The following is a 22,933-nucleotide window of genomic DNA, read 5'->3' as shown; positions in this document are numbered from 1 at the left end:
GAAAGACAAATATATTGATAGAAGTATTGCGATTTTCCAATTATAATGTGTGACTTAACATTATCCCCATATCTTTTCAGTACCATACAATGTCATTGTTTTGTCTAATGTTTTTTTCTTTTTCTAAGGCATGTTTCTAAAAGCTTTCTAATGTCTTTATCTGAGTCTATCTCCTGGCTTAGTCTAAACCCTGTCTGTGAAACCAGGCCTTAAACTTTATGAAGTGAAGATCACCAAATAAGTAAAGAATCTTGTTGATATTTAATGAGCGAACAGAACTTTCAAACAATACATATTTTGTACCATTTGAAAAACATTGGCATGTAATGACTTGAACATGTAGTGGATATGGAGTCCAGTAAAAGTGTTTGAGCACATACACAGTCAAAGGAAGCAATAATCGCCCCAAAATTAGGGTCAGTGCAAAAAAACAATAAGCATTGGCTAATGAGGATCCTCGTAAGAGAGAACCATATCATGGGTATATATGTATACAATTACAGTCTCTGAAAAGGGGCACACAAACGGGACTCAAACATACAAGTACTTTCAAAGAGGACAAAATTCAAAAGGATTACTCGCCCACTTACAATACCATACTGCTATCCCATATGTTTTTGTACTAGAGGAAAACAAGGTAATTATTTCACCATCACCTCACAAGGTAGTCCCATAGTCTGAAAACAGCCTGGTAATAAACATATCCCGTATTAGGATTTACATGCTAGAAGTCCTAATAAATACTGACCTCAGCAGTCTCTTCCTAAATATATACAGAGAGAGGTATCAAAATGTGTTTACATTGCATCACAATGCAAAAGGAACGAGGTGAATCCAGACTGCTCTCTACTGACCACAGGAAAACAGTCGGGATTACTCATTAAGGATTAAAAAAGCTTCATAAAAATGCCAGCCAAAGTATACAGTGGATAAATGCATAGGATTGATTTCTTACCAACTGAATATGGAAACTCATATTGATGGTGGCAACACACACACACACACACACACACACACACACACACACACACACACACACACACACACACACACACACACACACACACACACACACACACACACACACACACACACACACACACACACACACACACACACACACACACACACACACCCCCCCCAAAGGCAGAGCTCTCTGTACTTCTTTCTGTTTGCACCATTAGGTGAATGTCATAAAACAGTTCTAGGTCACATTTCACCCCAAAATGAAAAGAAAAAGGAAATTCGAGGAATCATATTGTGCATAAATAACAAGAAACCTATTTTACTTTGTGACATCCCAATTTTCATTATAGTAATGCATCCAGATATTTTCATTTTTTAAGATTTGCTGTAAGCCTCATTATTCTCGATGGTTTTTCTCATTATTGCTATACAGACTTTGTTTATTGTAATACAATGCTTTTAATTTAAATCAGCATAAATTAAAGCCAGGATAAGAAGTAATACCAAAATGTTTAAATACTTCACAGTTTAAACAACTTAAGTTTTGCTTTCTTTCGGGTGGAATATGATCTGGACAGGTTCTCTAGGTTTTAAAAGATTCATTCAACTATCTGAGAAATAAAACTCGGCAACCAGAAACATTCTAGAAATACCTCCAAATGGGTGCTGATAAATTTGATCCGAGACGTGTCCGTATGTTGTCCTCAAAGCAAGATAATAAACAGTCCGACAGGTCTATGACCTCTGAAAATGCCAGTGATTGTCCTGTGGCTCTCCTTTTCATAAAATATGAGAAATATACTTGATAACATTCAGCATGATAAGTTCTAGGTAATCAGCATAACAAGAAAAGTCCTCACTGTTCCCGATATATTTGGCTCTCTAAAAACATGCTATCCAGGCATGGTCCAGGGTTTGGAATGCAGTCGTCTCATTCAACGATGGGTGCTTTCTTAAACCACTCTTGATGCTGAAGTCAGTTAAGGGTCCCACTAGTAAAATAAATAAGAAACCAATGTTAGTGTAAAATCAGTGAATAGATTAGATACAGTGAGGAAAATAAGTATTTGAACACCCTGCTATTTTGCAAGTTCTCCCACTTGGAAATCATGGAGGGGTCTGAAATTGTCATCGTAGGTGCATGTCCACTGTGAGAGACATAATCTAAAAAAAAATCCAGAAATCACAATGTTTGATTTTTTAACTATTTATTTGTATGATACAGCTGCAAATAAGTATTTGAACACCTGAGAAAATCAATGTTAATATTTGGTATAGTAGCCTTTGTTTGCAATTACAGAGTTCAAACGTTTCCTGTAGTTTTTCACCAGGTTTGCACACACTGCAGGAGGGATTTTGGCCCACTCCTCCACACAGATCTTCTCTAGATCAGTCAGGTTTCTGGGCTGTCGCTGAGAAACACGGAGTTTGAGCTCCCTCCAAAGATTCTCTATTGGGTTTAGGTCTGGAGACTGGCTAGGCCACGCCAGAACCTTGATATGCTTCTTACAGAGCCACTCCTTGGTTATCCTGGCTGTGTGCTTCGGGTCATTGTCATGTTGGAAGACCCAGCCTCGACCCATCTTCAATGCTCTAACTGAGGGAAGGAGGTTGTTCCCCAAAATCTCGCAATACATGGCCCCGGTCATCCTCTCCTTAATACAGTGCAGTCGCCCTGTCCCATGTGCAGAAAAACACCCCCAAAGCATGATGCTACCACCCCCATGCTTCACAGTAGGGATGGTGTTCTTGGGATGGTACTCATCATTCTTCTTCCTCCAAACACGTTTAGTGGAATTATGACCAAAAAGTTCTATTTTGGTCTCATCTGACCACATGACTTTCTCCCATGACTCCTCTGAATCATCCAAATGGTCATTGGCAAACTTAAGATGGGCCTTGACATGTGCTGGTTTAAGCAGGGGAAACTTCCGTGCCATGCATGATTTCAAACCATGACGTCTTAGTGTATTACCAACAGTAACCTTGGAAACGGTGGTCCCAGCTCTTTTCAGGTCATTGACCAGCTCCTCCCGTGTAGTTCTGGGCTGATTTCTCACCTTTCTTAGGATCATTGAGACCCCACGAGGTGAGATCTTGCATGGAGCCCCAGTCCGAGGGAGATTGACAGTCATGTTTAGCTTCTTCCATTTTCTAATGATTGCTCCAACAGTGGACCTTTTTTCACCAAGCTGCTTGGCAATTTCCCCGTAGCCCTTTCCAGCCTTGTGGAGGTGTACAATTTTGTCTCTAGTGTCTTTGGACAGCTCTTTGGTCTTGGCCATGTTAGTAGTTGGATTCTTACTGATTGTATGGGGTGGACAGGTGTCTTTATGCAGCTAACGACCTCAAACAAGTGCATCTAATTTAGGATAATAAATGGAGTGGAGGTGGACATTTTAAAGGCAGACTAACAGGTCTTTGAGGGTCAGAATTCTAGCTGATAGACAGGTGTTCAAATACTTATTTGCAGCTGTATCATACAAATAAATAGTTAAAAAATCATATATTGTGATTTCTGGATTTTTTTTTTAGATTATGTCTCTCACAGTGGACATGCACCTACGATGACAATTTCAGACGCCTCCATGATTTCCAAGTGGGAGAACTTGCAAAATAGCAGGGTGTTCAAATTCTTATTTTCCTCACTGTATTTTAATAGATTGCTAGAATTCGATTTTTACATTGAGAGGTGTTGCCAGGATTGCACTGTTACTATATTTAATTCACATTTTGAAGTATCATTCATGTCAATAGTCCACACTGAGCAGGAGTTACACACTTAACTTTAATACTAAGTGCAAGGGAAACTCTTTAACCACATTTTAATTGTGATAGTGGTGCTAAAATCGATACTCACCAAGGGTTCGTCCACTCCAGTGATTATGATTCAGTCCTAATAATGACTGAAGGTCCATTTTCATCTGAAACAACATTTGATTGGAGAGATTTATTTGATCCACTCTTTTTCATATTTATTTGAACAATGTGATCTGAGAATAATTGACTACATGTGACGCATGCTGGCAAAATGAGTGGAAATGCGGACGGGCTAATTACGAGCTACAGGCAAAACAAATGAAATTGAGGTTTTCACAAAAATGAGTTCATTAAGCCCTCGTCTAGCGATCCCAATGCTCCTAATAGCTATTAAACATCTAAAAGTATCTTTATTTGTACGTTTTCTGAGAGGAGTATCTTTCCCTTGTCCATGAAAACCTGCATTTTTCTCTGCTCGTTTCTCGCGCTTCCCCTCAGCACAAGTTTGGTATCGTTTTAAAGCCAAACATTCCAACTTTGTGAATATTCATATGAATGCTTGATGGCACAAGTCTGAACCAATAAAATGTGATTTTCAAACTCATACTGAAAACTGAGACAGCGCGCGATCCCGATATACACATACAGAATTACAGTATTTCAAAATTTCTGTCTTGGCAAGTATTCACGCTGACATTATCAGTTATGTGTCAAGTGAACGTTTGGTTAACTGTTGGGGAAAAACATCTGATGTGTAACATTATATTAGATCCATGCGGTACAGTAGGTCTGAATATACAGTATAGGCTGTCTGTTTCATTAATGTTAATCAAACAATTGTGGTTTCATGGGGGAAAAAAAGTTGAATATATATTTTTCCTATAGATGTTTGGTTTTGACTTGGTGTGTGCTACATTTGGTGTTATTACCAGGGATTTTAAGGTATGGTTGCTATATGATTTTGTTTTGGAATCTTCACAAAACTTGAACTCGATTTTTCTCCAAATGGATTTTGCTGACTCTATTGACTTCAAAAAGGTGTTGCTCATCATTTAGAAGGTTTTCTTAAAAGAGAATGTGAAAATAACAATAACTAATTTTTAAAAATTTGCTCATTGTGACTCATTTTGCCAGCACGGGTCACAAATATCAATTCATACTGAACCCAAACATCCCTAAAACCTAAGAAGTGCACTACTGTAACTGAAAATATTACAATATTATAATTGTTATTGTGAGTGCAGTTCCTAATATTACATATTTTGATTCATGGAAATGGGCAAGTTTATAAATGCAATGTAAATGTACTTTTCTGTGAAAATAAAAGTTTTTACAAGGTGGAAAAAATGTCAATATTCTGACCATGCGACTGAATTTAGACTTTATAGCCGTTGACTCTAACAAACTTTACCATTGTTCTTCTACAGTATCATAAATTTGTAGATCATAGTAACAATAGGTCAAACTCAGTGGCTCAGTAAAAAAAACAAAAAAACAACAAAAAAAAACTATATATTATATACTACAGTATGTGGTTTGCAAAACACTATAGTATTTGTTATGAAAATAGTAGCCTAAAGACTTCTAGTATAAATACAAATGCATAATACTGGCATAGCTTCATAACAAATTGAAGTGCTTCTAATTGGATCTTAAAGAGCTGTATAATAAAATACGTATAAAATATATAAAAAATAAATAAAAAAAAAAAAAAATAAAAAAAAAAAAGCTTTTAAAGCTTTGTTGTTTCTCATAATCAGCAGAAATGGCAGAGCATAATCAAAGAGACTCAGGCAAAACTACAGTGGCACCAGTGCGACACCTCTAACAAAGTGCTGTATTTTTCAAAGTGCTGTATTAGCATCCGCAGGGGAAAAAAGTGGAAAAATACACAGTCTGGAGGCCTCAAATAGAACATTTCTTTTAATTACTTATTTATTTTCAGGCTAGGGTTGGGTGTCGTTTGAATTTGAACAATTCAGATTCTGCTTATAACAATAACAACGATTTCTCATTTTAATTCCAATAAGGTAAAAAAAAAAAAGTATATATCATTCACATTTATTCTAAGAATTATTGCAAAACATTTCATTGTAGCCGAATACCATGAACAAAATTCAACAGGCTAAAGAACACTTACACAAGGAACTTTTACCTATGGTTTAAAAATACCATAAAAACAACAAGCATAACTAATATAAATTTCAAGCATAAACACTCAGTAATTAAAAAAGAACAAATAAACAAATTAGCAGTTGCACAAATAAATACAACTGAACAAAAATAAAATTGAAATAAAGATTTTAAGATTTTCAGGTACAGAAACTGTAATGTCAAATAAAATGTCAAATTTAAAATAACACTATATTTATAACATACATTTTATTTATAAAGTGCAATATATTTGCTTTTATTGTTTGTTTAATGTTGTTATAGAGACGGCAGCAGGAATATTAGACTTAAATATTAGAATATCACTTTAAGAGCTGCACTGATCCAATATACTGTTACACGTGCGTTTTCTTTCTCAACGGTTTACGATTTTATAACAAGTATTCGATTCTGGAATTCTTCGACAAGGAATCGAAGTATCTGATTCCTAACCTTATTTCAGGCAGTATAATTTAAATAATTTAAAGGGTATTTTAATGGAATACACTATAACATTAACTATATTTTTTTCTCTGAAGTCCACTTATAATGTGAATTTAATAAAGTTGAAAAAAGGTAATTTAAAAAAAAAATTTAATGTAACTTGCCAGTCAGACTGAAATGGTCAAGGGTTCACCCAAAAACAAAAATTGGAATATACGGCACGTGTCGCATGGGATCATTGATACTTGCGCGTCTTTTTTTTAAAAGCTTGATCCTGGTCGATATTCACTGCCATTATATGGACTAGCATGAGCGGGACATTTTTTTTTATTTTCCTTTTGTAGTCCGAAAAAGAAAGAAGGGTATACATGAGGGTACATGAGGGTGAACAAACGATGACAATATTTTCATTTTTGAATGAACTATCCCCTTTAAGTTGTGGAACAACTGACATTTGGTGGCACCAAAGTATTTCAGATATAGCCAACCTGATAGTGCATTGAAGTTCAAAAATACATACTAAGCTTTAGCTGCTGCATTTAAAGATACATTTAAATGTATAACATTCAATTAAAATCACTTAGATACATTGTTGATCTCACCTGCGCTTTCTTCATCTGATCCACCGTCCTCTAACCATTGCTCCTCATTGGCCAATAGAGGATTCTCGGATTCACGCAGGGTCCTCAGCGGGAAATAGTGCCCATCACCCTGGCTATAACATACAAACACACGGAAAATATTTACATAAGGCATAATTCTTCATAGTGTATTTTGAAATTTGCATCCATTTATACATCTAGCCAGTGTGACGTTTGTGCTTGAGCCACACAGTTGCTTTTGAGTGTGACCAGTTTTGATATGAGCTCACCTTGTGAACACAGGAATAAACCAGAGCTTTTTATCCTCCCCGAACACCTGCTGGAGGTTTCTGCTGAGCCCAACATGAAAGCCATTCCTGTCAGGCCCGTTCTGAAACACTGGTGCAGAAAACGCCTCTGGAAAACAGAAACGTTCATGGAGGTCAAACAGTCCACAAAAAAAAAATAAAGAGCCACATTATAAATCACATCTGCTAACCAAAGGTCATGCAAGTGGTATACGACTATGACCTTTAAACGTCTTGCAGAAACAATGAAAGGATAAATGAAAATCAAGAAATTCAGTACAAAAAGAAGTGAAATCTTCCTCACCTAGCGTTGATCTGTTTTTAGCCACCAACCAACAGTGGTAGCCAAACAGGAACATGAGACTGACAAAAAACATGAGCGCCACAAACAACAGGAAGAGCACGTGGAATTTGGCGGAGCCATTGGGAAGATCTCCCTAACAAACAAATACAAAGAGACTTGAAATTTATGTGTTTAACAAAATTAACAAAAACACATTTTTAATATTTAAAAACTAGCCTAGTTATTTTTCCAAGTTATAATGACGGAACACAGTTTTAAAGAATCTCTTTGCATCTACAAGTGCACACACCACAACTTCATTCGCATGCAAAAACTGTAGCTATCATCAAAAAGCCAATATCATTCTACTTGCCCGTAAAGGGATTGTCATTATTTATTAATTCAGTCATCTCTTTCTTCTGCAGAACACCCACAAGATACAATATTTAGAAGAATGTATAGACAAAAACAGTTGAAAAAAAATGAAAGTCTATGGGGTCCAAAACAACACTGTCATTGAATGGACAAAAAAACTGTGTGTTCCACAGAGAAAATGAATGCTCAAAGGTTTAGAATGACATGAGGGGGAGACAATTATTAGAAAAGTATTTTCATTTTCCTTTAATTTGGCTGTCCTACACTGTGAGCTAATTTCATGTAGGCAACAATTAATTGTTTTTGACTGAAATACTGCAGGAATATTGATATTGCTAAAAATATGCCATCTTGTGAATGTTGTTCACAGTCCTTCACGTGTCGTTGCAAACCCATAAGACTTTTGTTCATCTTCAGAACACAAATAAAATGTTGTTTTTTTTTTAAATCTGAGAGCTTTCTGTTCCTCCATTGACAGCTACGCAACTGACACTTTGACACTTTAAAAAGTTCATAAAGAGATCGTAAAACTAATCCATCTAAATTGAGCGGTGTAGTCCACATTTTCTGAAGAGAGATGATCGATTTAACCCTCAAGCCTCCTTCACATAGCAGCCGTTAATTCCACCTTCGTGGACAAATGTGGGCTTTGGATCAGGTGTGATCCAAAAACATTTTTTAAAATAAATGTTATATCACTATCTTCGATAAAATAAAAACAATCAATTTATGTTATATTTAATATTTCTTTAACTTCAGTAAAAATAAATAAATAAATCATTCCAGTAAGTTCAGACAGCCAAAACCGAAAAATTTGGTGACTTTGGTGTCATCTGGTGTGAGAGTGAGTGTTTGCCACATTGAGAATGTTGTACAGTCTCACCTCTTCATTTATGTGTATGTATGATCTGCATTGTGTTGGATCTATTGATTTTTATTCAACAAATAAAAAACCAAAATGCTCTGAATTATAGATTTTCCCATTCATTCCTATGGGTGCCCATTTTTGTCCACAATTTCAGTTAACATTGTAGAATCGAGTCAAAAAAATTGTTGTGTGTTCAGGTGGCAAACTTAGGAAAAGTAGCCAAGTCTTGTACTGCTCAGATTAAGGAAAGTATAAAACAAATATGCAAAAAAATGCGACTTGAGGGTTAAATGATGAACAGATTTCATTTAGGCTTTTATTCACATATAAACATTGATCAGCGAACATAAACAGAAGCTCAACCGAACCTGCTTAACACACGAGAATGAACCTCATTGCTTTTTGCAGAAGCTCAAACGTGCTGCGTAACACAAGAATGAACCTCATTGGTTCTTGCTGAAGCTCAAACGTGATGCGTAACACAAGAATGAACCTCATTGGTTCTTGCAGAAGCTCAAACGTGCTGCGTAACAAGAATAAACCTCATTGGTTCTTGCTGAAGCTCAAACGTGATGCATAACAAGAATGAACCTCATTGGTTCTTGCAGAAGCTCAAACGTGCTGCGTAACACGAGAATGAACCTCATTGGTTCTTGCTGAAGCTCAAACGTGATGCATAACAAGAATGAACCTCATTGGTTCTTGCAGAAGCTCAAACGTGCTGCGTAACACGAGAATGAACCTCATTGGTTCTTGCTGAAGCTCAAACGTGATGCGTAACACAAGAATGAACCTCATTGGTTCTTGCAGAAGCTCAAACGTGCTGCGTAACAAGAATAAACCTCATTGGTTCTTGCTGAAGCTCAAACGTGATGCATAACAAGAATGAACCTCATTGGTTCTTGCAGAAGCTCAAACGTGATGCGTAACACGAGAATGAACCTCATTGGTTCTTGCTGAAGCTCAAACGTGATGCGTAACACAAGAATGAACCTCATTGGTTCTTGCAGAAGCTCAAACGTGCTGCATAACAAGAATAAACCTCATTGGTTCTTGCTGAAGCTCAAACGTGATGCGTAACACAAGAATGAACCTCATTGGTTCTTGCAGAAGCTCAAACGTGATGCGTAACAAGAATGAACCTCATTGGTTCTTGCTGAAGCTCAAACGTGATGCGTAACACAAGAATGAACCTCATTGGTTCTTGCAGAAGCTCAAACGTGCTGCGTAACACGAGAATGAACCTCATTGGTTCTTGCTGAAGCTCAAACGTGATGCGTAACACAAGAATGAACCTCATTGGTTCTTGCAGAAGCTCAAACGTGATGCGTAACACAAGAATGAACCTCATTGGTTCTTGCTGAAGCTCAAACATGCTGCGTAACACAAGAATGAACCTCATTGGTTCTTGCAGAAGCTCAAACATGCTGCGTAACACGAGAATGAACCTCACTGGTTCTTGCTGAAGCTCAAACGTGATGCGTAACAAGAATAAACCTCATTGGTTCTTGCAGAAGCTCAAACGTGCTGCGTAACACGAGAATGAACCTCACTGGTTCTTGCAGAAGCTCAAACGTGATGCGTAACACAAGAATGAACCTCATTGGTTCTTGCAGAAGCTCAAACGTGATACGTAACAAGAATAAACCTCATTGGTTCTTGCTGAAGCTCAAACGTGCTGCGTAACATAAGAATGAACCTCATTGGTTCTTGCTGAAGCTCAAACGTGATGCGTAACACGAGAATGAACCTCACTGGTTCTTGCAGAAGCTCAAACGTGATGCGTAACACAAGAATGAACCTCATTGGTTCTTGCAGAAGCTCAAACGTGATACGTAACAAGAATAAACCTCATTGGTTCTTGCTGAAGCTCAAACGTGCTGCGTAACATAAGAATGAACCTCATTGGTTCTTGCTGAAGCTCAAACGTGATGCGTAACACAAGAATGAACCTCATTGGTTCTTGCAGAAGCTCAAACGTGATGCGTAACACGAGAATGAACCTCATTGGTTCTTGCAGAAGCTCAAACGTGCTGCGTAACACAAGAATGAACCTCATTGGTTCTTGCAGAAGCTCAAACGTGATGCGTAACACGAGAATGAACCTCATTGGTTCTTGCAGAAGCACAAACATGTGCGTAACACAAGAATGAACCTCATTGGTTCTTGCAGAAGCTCAAACGTGCTGCGTAACACAAGAATGAACCTCATTGGTTCTTGCAGAAGCTCAAACGTGATGCGTAACACGAGAATGAACCTCATTGGTTCTTGCAGAAGCACAAACATGTGCGTAACATAAGAATAAACCTCATTGGTTCTTGCTGAAGCTCAAACGTGCTGCGTAACACAAGAATGAACCTCATTGGTTCTTGCAGAAGCTCAAACGTGATGCGTAACACGAGAATGAACCTCATTGGTTCTTGCAGAAGCACAAACATGTGCGTAACATAAGAATGAACCTCATTGGTTCTTGCAGAAGCTCAAACGTGCTGCGTAACAAGAATAAACCTCATTGGTTCTTGCAGAAGCTCAAACGTGCTGCGTAACAAGAATAAACCTCATTGGTTCTTGCTGAAGCTCAAACGTGATGCGTAACACAAGAATGAACCTCATTGGTTCTTGCAGAAGCTCAAACGTGATGCGTAACACGAGAATGAACCTCATTGGTTCTTGCAGAAGCACAAACATGTGCGTAACACAAGAATGAACCTCATTGGTTCTTGCAGAAGCTCAAACGTGCTGCGTAACAAGAATAAACCTCATTGGTTCTTGCTGAAGCTCAAACGTGATGCGTAACACAAGAATGAACCTCATTGGTTCTTGCAGAAGCTCAAACGTGATGCGTAACAAGAATGAACCTCATTGGTTCTTGCAGAAGCTCAAACGTGCTGCGTAACACGAGAATGAACCTCATTGGTTCTTGCTGAAGCTCAAACGTGATGCGTAACAAGAATGAACCTCAAACGTGATACGTAACAAGAATGAACCTCATTGGTTCTTGCAGAAGCTCAAACGTGATGCGTAACACAAGAATGAACCTCATTGGTTCTTGCAGAAGCTCAAACGTGCTGCGTAACATGAGAATGAACCTCATTGGTTCTTGCAGAAGCTCAAACGTGATGCGTAACACAAGAATGAACCTCATTGGTTCTTGCAGAAGCTCAAACGTGATGCGTAACAAGAATGAACCCCATTGGTTCTTGCAGAAGCTCAAACGTGATGCGTAACACAAGAATGAACCTCATTGGTTCTTGCAGAAGCTCAAACGTGCTGCGTAACACGAGAATGAACCTCATTGGTTCTTGCTGAAGCTCAAACGTGCTGCGTAACACGAGAATGAACCTCATTGGTTCTTGCAGAAGCTCAAACATGATGCGTAACAAGAATAAACCTCATTGGTTCTTGCTGAAGCTCAAACGTGTGCGTAACATGAGAATGAACCTCATTGGTTCTTGTGATGCTCAAACATGATGTGTAACACAAGAATGAACCTCATTGGTTTTTGCAGAAGCTCAAACATGATGTGTAACACAAGAATAAACCTCATTGGTTCTTGCAGAAGCTCAAACGTGTTGCGTAACACAAGAATAAACCTCATTGGTTCTTGCAGAAGCTCAAACGTGCTGCGTAACACGAGAATGAACCTCATTGGTTCTTGCAGAAGCTCAAACGTGCTGCGTAACACAAGAATGAACCTCATTGGTTCTTGCAGAAGCTCAAACATGATGCGTAACAAGAATAAACCTCATTGGTTCTTGCTGAAGCTCAAACGTGTGCGTAACATGAGAATGAACCTCATTGGTTCTTGTGATGCTCAAACATGATGTGTAACACAAGAATGAACCTCATTGGTTCTTGCAGAAGCTCAAACGTGCTGCGTAACAAGAATAAACCTCATTGGTTCTTGCAGAAGCTCAAACGTGCTGCGTAACACGAGAATGAACCTCATTGGTTCTTGCTGAAGCTCAAACGTGCTGCGTAACACAAGAATAAACCTCATTGGTTCTTGCAGAAGCTCAAACGTGCTGCGTAACACAAGAATGAACCTCATTGGTTCTTGCAGAAGCTCAAACGTGCTGCGTAGCAAGAATAAACCTCATTGGTTCTTGCAGAAGCTCAAACGTGCTGCGTAGCAAGAATGAACCTCATTGGTTCTTGCTGAAGCTCAAACGTGCTGCGTAACACAAGAATAAACCTCATTGGTTCTTGCAGAAGCTCAAACGTGCTGCGTAACACAAGAATAAACCTCATTGGTTCTTGCAGAAGCTCAAACGTGCTGCGTAGCAAGAATGAACCTCATTGGTTCTTGCTGAAGCTCAAACGTGCTGCGTAACAAGAATAAACCTCATTGGTTCTTGCAGAAGCTCAAACGTGCTGCGTAACACAAGAATAAACCTCATTGGTTCTTGCAGAAGCTCAAACGTGCTGTGTAACACAAGAATAAACCTCATTGGTTCTTGATGAAGCTCAAACGTGCTGCGTAACAAGAATAAACCTCATTGGTTCTTGCAGAAGCTCAAACGTGCTGTGTAACACAAGAATAAACCTCATTGGTTCTTGATGAAGCTCAAACGTGCTGTGTAACACAAGAATAAACCTCATTGGTTCTTGCAGAAGCTCAAACGTGCTGCGTAACAAGAATAAACCTCATTGGTTCTTGATGAAGCTCAAACGTGCTGCGTAACAAGAATAAACCTCATTGGTTCTTGCAGAAGCTCAAACGTGCTGCGTAACAAGAATAAACCTCATTGGTTCTTGCAGAAGCTCAAACGTGCTGTGTAACACAAGAATAAACCTCGTTGGTTCTTGCAGAAGCTCAAACGTGCTGCGTAACACAAGAATAAACCTCATTGGTTCTTGATGAAGCTCAAACGTGCTGCGTAACAAGAATAAACCTCATTGGTTCTTGCAGAAGCTCAAACGTGCTGCGTAACAAGAATAAACCTCATTGGTTCTTGCAGAAGCTCAAACGTGCTGCGAATCCCTGTTCTAATTTGATTAAAGGTGGTACTTGGCCTGAGAGGTTTTACCAATTTCATTAATTTTTGTAGAGGGTTCTTCAAATCAACCTTTTTGCTACTTTCTGTTTTTTTTACTTTCTTTAAGAGTTCATAGCTTGGGATAGATTTTGTTGTTGTTGTTGTTGTTGTTGTTGTTGTTGTGCCATCAGCCAATCAGCACTGTTATAATCTCATTTTCCTGCAGCTCTAGGGTCATCATTAGCCACATGGCAAATACAGATCTGAACTATTGATGGCAGATTTCAAATTGCATTCTTCAGCACCAGCCAAGCAACTAAGATTGTAAATGCTAATGCATTCTCAAGAGAGAAAAAAATTGTAAGTGTATATCTACTTGCACAGTAGTTTATTAGCTTTAAAGAGTACACTAGCATAGTGTCATGTGAAAGAGAAGGCTCACCCTTTAGGGTTTTTAGAATTTTATGGCTTTACATATCAGAACATAATAAAAATCATATGGTCGTTAGCAGGTCTTACAATTAGGTAAATACAAAGTTTAACCACCTAATTCAAATTGTGAACTCTTACTTTTCTACAGGGTTCACACTCTTTTTGACCAACTAAAACTAAATTTCCATGCCTAAACATGTAACCTTTTATTTAGAAAACAGCACTGGTGTGGTGTTCTTATTTTGCAAATGTGCGGTTATGTGATTTCATTGATAGGAATAAATGCTTATGACAGTTTGACTGATAACACTTTATATTAAATACAATCCAAACAAACACACTGCAGAGCTCAAAGGATTATCAAAATTTGTTCTTAAATGGAGTCAAAACTTGAAAGAGAATTAGAGACACTGATCAAAATCAGATGTGAGAAACAGCTGTATAAAGTATCACGTGCTATCGGAATTATCGTAAAAATTAGCATGAACATGAGCGCCCTCTTAAGTTGTATTTACCACTGGGAAGCTCTGGAATAATTTTGAAACCAAGTTCCTGAGATAGACATGCCATAAACTTTAAACATGGTGGAGGAGAGAACGATTGCTGGCTCTGAGCGCTTTTCTTTTTAGTTTTTCCACAACAGCTACATCACCTTGTCTTGTCATTAAAGTTTATTGTATGTTTTATACACAGTGAAAATAGCCTATATTTGACAGAAAATCCAGAATCGTCAGCAAGCTGACCATCTATTCTAGATATTGAGGTGAATGTTTATATGTTTGTCAATGAACGGGATGCTACATAGCATTTTGGCTTTGACAAGATTTTCCCAAAAAATAGGCAAGTATAAACCTGGTGTCCTCCATGATTCCTGTTTTTTCTGACAACAAAGCACTTGAATTCAACGAGCTGGTAATCACGACTTCAGAAGAGGGAACTAGGAAATTTCCGATAACACGTGAAGGCAGCATAATTATTTATATTACATTCAACATTATTGGGAAACCTTTCACATCCATTTACCTCAAATGATCACTTATAACCTCCATCACTGAAATAAACAAATAAGGCTTATTCTCTTGTGCACAAGTAGAATTAAATGGTTCAGTGACTGGTAAATACCAAACAAATTATGATAATAATTATATATAATGATTTTAGTAAGTGACAATTAGCAAAAGAGAGACACACTTCACTGAAATAAGTAATTAAATGGCAATTAGCTTAACAATGCAAAAGTATGTTGTTGTCTTTAATTGGACAGGCAAGATGAAGAACATGATATTTTAACTGTGTGGGTTAATTGACTTCAACATAACGCTCTGATTAAATATTTTAGTACAAAGCATTATAAAGAATACATTAATAACTATATACTGTATATAAAAAATGACCTTCCATGATTTCTCCATGACTTTCCCAAGTCCCAAGAAATATAAAATTCCCTGTTATTTCCAGGTTTTCCATTACTGTATGACCCCTGTATCTATAAGTTTTATAGTTTATAATACTTGCCTAAGTTTATTTGAGCTCAATTGATTTTAAAAGTCAAAACTGCTCACCACCCAGAACTTGAGGAAGTACTGAAACACTGTTGCTGCGATGAAGACGCAGTAGATCATGGAGTAAGACAGGAACAGCAGAAAGAACTTATAGTTGGAGAATCCAACACAGTTGTTAACCCTAAAGAGTACAGAAGACAAAAACATCACATATCCAACATTCAAGATCATTCAAACTATAATATTGTTGCTTATGAGATACACATTTAAAGGTACACTATGTAACTTTTGGCCCTCTAGCATTTAACTGCATGCATTCTGCTGAAGAACATTGTTTTGGTTGATCTTCGGCTCTGCGTGACTATGCGGATGAATATGATTCTTTCTAATAACTAAAGACAGAGAGATTATCCTCCTGCTCATAAAACATATTACTAAGCTTAAGAGAAATCAGCAGTTTAGATGGAAAGGATCTCAAGCTGACTAGATGAAGACATTACTGGAGCTTTACTCATCAATAGACACGCTACTTCTTTGAGAATAAACTCCAGCACAACAACCATAATGAAACTGTCTTCACAATAGATAATGCTTTACAATGTTAGAGAGACACATATGACAGTTTATCTGTTCAATAAAACACTTACTCTCCTGTGGAGTAATAAAAACACCATCATCTCCACCTCACTTTTACAACACTTCAAATCCCTCAGTTCTCTCCATCTCCTGAAGCCAAGCTGATGTTGATTCTTGTTTTATTACCAGCTCTGACTCGTTCTCTTTTCTCCAGCAGACTCTCCTCTGTTCCACACACACACACACACACACACACACACACACACACACACACACACACACACACACACACACACACACACACACACACACACACACACACACACACACACACACACACACACACACACACACACACACACACACACACACACAGGATCTGATCTGATTTTGATTCTTGTTTTATTACGAGCTCTGTCTCGTTCTCTTTTCTCCAGCAGACTCTCCTCTGTTCCACACACACACACACACACACACACACACACACACACACACACACACACACACACACACACACACACACACACACACACACACACACACACACACACACACACAGGATCTGATCTGATTTTGATTCTTGTTTTATTACGAGCTCTGTCTCGTTCTCTTTTCTCCAGCAGACTCTCCTCTGTTCCACACACACACACACACACACACACACACACACACAGCGGACTCAGACTCTCCTCTGTTCGGCGTTTGTTTAAACGGGTGATTCTCCGGAGGTTGAAAATTTAGCGGCTCCATGTCAACCTTTCTTGCTCGTTGTGACACTAACCCCTGACTCCCACAGCAGACACACACACACACACACACACACACACACACACACACACACACACACACACACACACACACACACACACACACACACACACACTCACTCACTCACTCACTCACTCACTCACTCACTCACACTCAACTAACCTCTGCCTCTCTCTCAGGAGTGATTATGTATTGGTTAATTTTGAACTAAAAAAGTTACATAGTGTACCTAACAGAACAGAAAACAATAAATGACTTGATTCCTTATATAATAAATGTTTATATACCATGGACAATGGTGATCCATTTTCAAAACACATCTATAAAAACACAGGGGAAAAAATACACAGTGAATCCAGGTCATTTTGTTCAACTGCAGCCTGTAACTTTAATTAAAATAAGGCTTATGTGTAGAGAGATCTGTTATCAGGAACTGGGACTGGTGTGGTGCTCGACTTACGTTTCACACACGGAGCAGTGGTGACAGCGGTCTGGCTTTATCACCTGACAGCGATCACAGAACCTGATAGCTGAAGACATGGAGATAAAGGAGATCAGCTGCCCGCCTTCACATCCGATCACATGTTTACCTGGCAAACATTCTGCTAAATGACTATATAGCTGCAGCTGCTGTGGAAATGTACACATTAAAGACAGGTGGCTGTGTGTACCTCCAGACTGAGCGCGTGTGAAGATGGGAAGTTTCTTGGCAATATCCACGAGAATCTGCTTCTGAACATCCGGTCTCTCTTCCATCTCATATCTTTCTTTATCAGTGTATGATAACTGGAACTAGAGCACAGACAATTTCAAAGTATATCAAACACATGAATGAAGAAACTGAAGTCTTATAGAGCATCATTAGGATGTTTTGCATGACAATCAAGAAAAGTTCACCTACAACTGCCATTTTTTTTGTAATTGCCATTATTCTCAAAGGTGATTCTCATTATTGTAATACAGAACTACAAAAGGAAATTACAGTAATACAATGTTTTAAATAAAAAAACAATAGTAAACAGGCAGTACAAAAAGCACCACCATACATTAGATAGATTTTATTAATAATATTATTATTCATATATAATTATTATAATAATTTCACATCACAGTAATTATATAGCACTTTTCACAATGGCCATTGATTCTAAGCAGCTTTACAAAAATAAATAAACAAATAAATAAATATAAATTATATATATATATATATATATATATATATATATATATATATATATATATGTGTGTGTGTGTGTATGTATGTATGTACATATGCATGTATGTATATATATATATATATATGTGTGTGTGTGTATGTGTGTGTGTGTGCATAAGTACATAAATGTGTGTATGCATTTATATACACTCAAATATAACCTTGAGACTTTATTATTGCAATATATATATATATATATATATATATATATATATATATATATATATATAGCAATAATAAAGTCTCAAATTCTGTAAGGTCTTCATAAAATGATGCATTAATAATATATTTGTCTGTAAACTGCCAGTAAGCAAGCCAAAGGTGACTGCGACAAAGAAAGAGTAACTGCATAATGTGTTCGTAGTGGGAGAAAAGTCTCCATGCTAATTAACTAAGTTCAGTTCAGTTAGTCAACTAAACTAGTCACATGGTAGATGTGAGACAATTCAGGGGAAATGTGCTTAATTATGAAAATAATGCAAAAAATATGAACTAATGCAAAAATTAAGTCAAATATAATTTTACATGGAGTAAAATATGACTGTCATTGCCACATTCGGATTCTCACAAGCACTATTTAAGACAACTAACATAACATAAATCACAAGCACCTTTTTAGACGGTATAGATGGTGGAGTAAAGATGGCCTTCCAATAGGTCCACCAAAACATTATAAAGCACACATGGAATATCAACAAATAGGCCACTGTGAAAAAAAAAAAAAAAACACACATTACATGCTATCACAAGTAAAATTCATGATATGTCATTACATTTGTGTCATAAGTTGATAGATGCTCAAGTTAAACAGCATAAGACCAATGAGGGTGTATAAGAACAACGGCTGTGTTTACACTGGCACAAAAAATCTGATTCTTTTACTCACATCCGGAATTTGTTGCACACAGTTAAACAGAAAAAATCTGCACGAGACCTAGTTTTTTTTTGCATCAGATCTGAGACACTTCTGGTTTTAAATCAGATAGGCTATATATCCGACACCTGGACATCTGACCTACATCTAAACATGCATATCCGATTCCCCTTTTAATTACAAGCCACCACAAGGCGAGAGCGACACGTTTCCCACAAAGATATTTTTTAATTTTGCATTATGAATCAGATGTGACTGTATGCGCTGGCGGGGGGTTTTTAATCGAGGCGGAAACTTCATAAAGGAAAGAAATTACGCCCACGCTGAAACATTCAGGAGCTGGTTTTCAACCTCTGCCCTGTGTGCTTTATAGCCTAGATAAAACAGCTTCACTACTGAAAGCTACATTACATTTCTCAGGGTTTGGTAGCCCGAAATGAATTATACTAGCCCAAATAAAAAAGACAATTTTAATGTAGAAAATTGGTTAGGAGTCAAAACATCAATCAAAGACTTTTTCGAATCATCATCAATGTGTGTGTCCAGTGTGTGGATCATGAATCAGTCTGTGTCAGATTCTGAATCGGAGATATAGACTGAAGTGCGCAGCTCCGTTGTTTTAAAGTCTGACAACGTTAAAGGTGTTAATTTTCTGATGGAATAATTCACATATTGAAGTGTAGCAATCAATAATAATAATAATACCAGACTTTTTTGAGCCAAGTAAATGGTGCTGTAATTATTTGATGCTGTTTATATAGCAGGATATATGATGGTCAAGTCACCTTTATTTATGTAGCGCTTGTTACCATACAGATTAGTTTGTTTCAACGCAGCTTTACAGTGATAGTGTGTTATCACATGGATTCAAACATATCACGTTCATTCACATTCACGTGAAAGTGGAGCTTTCATTTGTATTGATCATGTGCATAGGCGTAATTTGCGGGTGGGACATGTCCCCACCACTTTTTCTCAGGATCGATATTGTCCCCCACCACTTTTTGAAACATTATGATGTACCTAATACAAATAAATAAAACATCTCCAGTCAACTAGCAGAGCATTCATTTAGTTCGTTATTAAATAAGAGACGATCTAGCGCTAAAATGTGTTGTTTTTGAAATCAAGCTCAATATCTGGATAGTGATATGGATAGTGTTCTCTTGTGGCTCGCTCACAGTCTTCACTCGGACGCGCTCTTCAATCTATCGCCGTTGTGGAGACTCTCTATTCGTTCTGGTGAAATCACAAAATAAAATGCACACAAACGTGTCCCTGCTTGATATAGACTGTAACCACTGGTGATGAACATATTCGGTTTTGATGAGAAAATAAAAAAAAACTATACGAGTGTGGACTGGAACCTAGAACCTCTGACACGCTTGGCAAAACCATTTTTTTCCTAAAATTGTTATCGTATATATATCTGATTTAGCATTGTAGCAATACCAGACATGAATTATAAATCATTTTAATAGCATGACCATTCAAAACCAGAGGGTCTACTATGCGCATAGTAAAGTGATCACCCACGATAATATTGGGTGTAACTGATGTAAACACAGATATCGAAGTGAATGTAAACAGGCGGGCCAAAAAAACGGATATGGTCAGAATATCGGATCTTGCAGTGTAAACGCAGCCCTAGGCTCAACCGCAGTCGCAAACTGTTATTTTTGTTTTGTTTTGCAATGACTTTGAATCAGCTGGTGTTTTCGTGTATGATTGTGTGGACCACAGAGTAACCACAGTTGCATAAACTGCTTAGTCAAGTCAAATGAGTCTTCTGATTTTTTTTCTTTAAGACTTAACTGGCCATAACTAAGTCAGTTACATAGAGACTAAGTTTATGTGAGAGACTAAGTTTATGTATAGATGAACTACAGTGCTGCTAACATGTCATTATGTTTTTTACCCCATTATGTGTGTATAGTTGTGTTTTGTGCACTTTGTTGATGTTGCAGCTTAGTTCAACTGAGAGAACATGAAAATGATATTTCCATTTCCACATTTTAAACAAAAGCCCATTCATGAATCAAGAAGGCAGGTTTTTGTCTAATAAGCAATGACTGAAGATCACTTACCCCTCTCCAGATGATTACTGAGAGTAACTGAAAAACAGGTAATCAATCAGGATCAGTGTCGTGAAACATAACGTGTGTCTCAAAACCAGCAGAAAATAGGCAGAAAGCACTGAAATCATGTGAAATCATGGCCTCACAGGGATTATTCACACACTGTGATGCTGTATGGCTTCTAGACAGGCAACTCAATAGGTTTGAAGACACAGCCCATGTAAACAACGCTATGACACAGGTATAACCGCGGATACAATGACTCAAACCGATTTATTTTGTATAATAATAGCACAAATATAATAAACTGGCGAACCATTGTGGAATAGCCAAAACATGACACTTCCTTGTTTCATACAAACAAGAACCATAAGCGAATTAAAAGGCATAAATGGTCAACAGTGGAATCTTACCGAAGCACAGCTCAAAGACATAGGCGTAATAAGACCAGAGGACCACAGATGAGATGATGATGACGGGAATCCAGGAGAAAATCCTCTGACAACATCTGAGTGCTCTCGACAGAGCCATGATCAGCCCGCTCTGACATCTGCTAGCGCGCCTGGCATTTGCATATTACCTCACAACGATCTGCTCTGGCATCCACTAGTACACCTGGCCATCCAAGCCACAGCAGTATGTTCTGCGCGACTCATAGTAGTTTTTTTTATTTTTTTTTATTCCAACATTAACATAACAAGACTTCACAGACTGAGACAAAATATATATATTTATTTTTTAAAAAATATAAACATTGTAGGGGGTTAAATAAAATCATACTGGTCAAATAAATCAAATAATTTCCTGGCTTTATACGTTCTCATAATTCTTAAGGCATCAGTTTATAGGGTTAGCTCTTTTTACACAATTTAAACTGGGTGCAGTTTTTAAAAATGTACATTTGTGAATGAAATATTTTACAATATGAAATAGACAATGTATAACAAAGTCGCATTTTTGTCCTCCAAATGTACTCCAAATGTCACCATCAGAGGCGGACAGAGTACACAGCTACATTACTTGAGTAAAAGTACTACAGTCAGATGTCTACTTAAGTAAAAGTACTAAAGTACTTGTTTTTAAAAGTACTTGAGTATCAAGAGTACAAGAGTACATTTTCTAAATGTTGCATTACTACTGCCACAGTGCTTACATTGGTAAACACAGCAAACACTCGAAGCGAAAACTATCATTAACTTGTTCAGAAAATTGAAATAGTCTGGCAAGGTGGGGCCACGTGTTGGCACATTCCCGGGATGCGATATTTTTTTTCCCAGGATGGTAGGGGAAGACTCATGAATATTCATTAGGGAAGTCATCCCTGATTGGTCTGATGACCTACCCCTAACCCCACCCCTAAACCTACCCGTCACTGGGGTTAAGACCAATCAGGGATGACTTACCTAATGAATATTCATGAGTCTTCCCCTACCATCCTGGGAAAAAAAATATCGCTCCCGGGATGGACCTGCTGTGTCTTCATCCATTGTTTCGTCCATGGTTTCGTCTCTTATCTAAATCTGACCATGGAGTTGACTTTGGCGGAAAGCTGAAGGTGATTGCTGATAGGCTGTCCCAATCAGTGGCGCCTGCACAATCCAATCACATTTGAGAGGGTTTCCGAGATGTTTCTTTTTTCCTTGGTGTTTTTTATTTATTTATTTTTTTAGAAGAAGTAATGGGTACTCACAGTTATGGATAGAAATGTAGTGGAGTAAAGAGTACAATATTTGCCTCTCAAATGTACTTGAGTAAAGTCATGAGTACTCCCC

The 22,933-nt window shown here is 37.7% G+C and overlaps 1 protein-coding gene across 2 annotated transcripts; it reads right to left on the bottom strand.

Annotated features, from left to right (window-relative positions):
* Positions 1-239: 239 nt before the first annotated feature.
* On the bottom strand, positions 240-21,729 carry zdhhc15b (zDHHC palmitoyltransferase 15b). 2 transcript variants are annotated; one of them, XM_079892292.1, is made up of 12 exons: positions 21,575-21,729; positions 21,171-21,197; positions 18,821-18,915; positions 17,665-17,785; positions 17,454-17,523; positions 17,281-17,313; positions 15,710-15,830; positions 7,515-7,647; positions 7,193-7,319; positions 6,924-7,036; positions 3,827-3,890; positions 240-1,958 (listed from the first exon to the last, which is right to left on the bottom strand). In XM_079892292.1, the coding sequence occupies exons 1-11, from the start codon at positions 21,690-21,692 to the stop codon at positions 3,850-3,852; spliced, it is 999 nt and encodes a 332-aa protein (XP_079748418.1). In that variant the 5' UTR covers positions 21,693-21,729; the 3' UTR covers positions 240-1,958; positions 3,827-3,849. The 2 variants fall into 2 exon arrangements, with proteins under 2 accessions (XP_079748418.1, XP_079748419.1); XM_079892293.1 differs by lacking the exon at positions 17,281-17,313 and having other exon boundaries at positions 243-1,958.
* Positions 21,730-22,933: the final 1,204 nt, after the last annotated feature.

Source organism: Squalius cephalus (assembly GCF_949319135.1).
Source record: "Squalius cephalus genome assembly, chromosome: 14".
Taxonomy (NCBI): domain Eukaryota; kingdom Metazoa; phylum Chordata; class Actinopteri; order Cypriniformes; family Leuciscidae; genus Squalius; species Squalius cephalus.
Note: the sequence above shows the minus strand (reverse complement) of the source record. Positions and strands in the feature narration are given on the sequence as shown.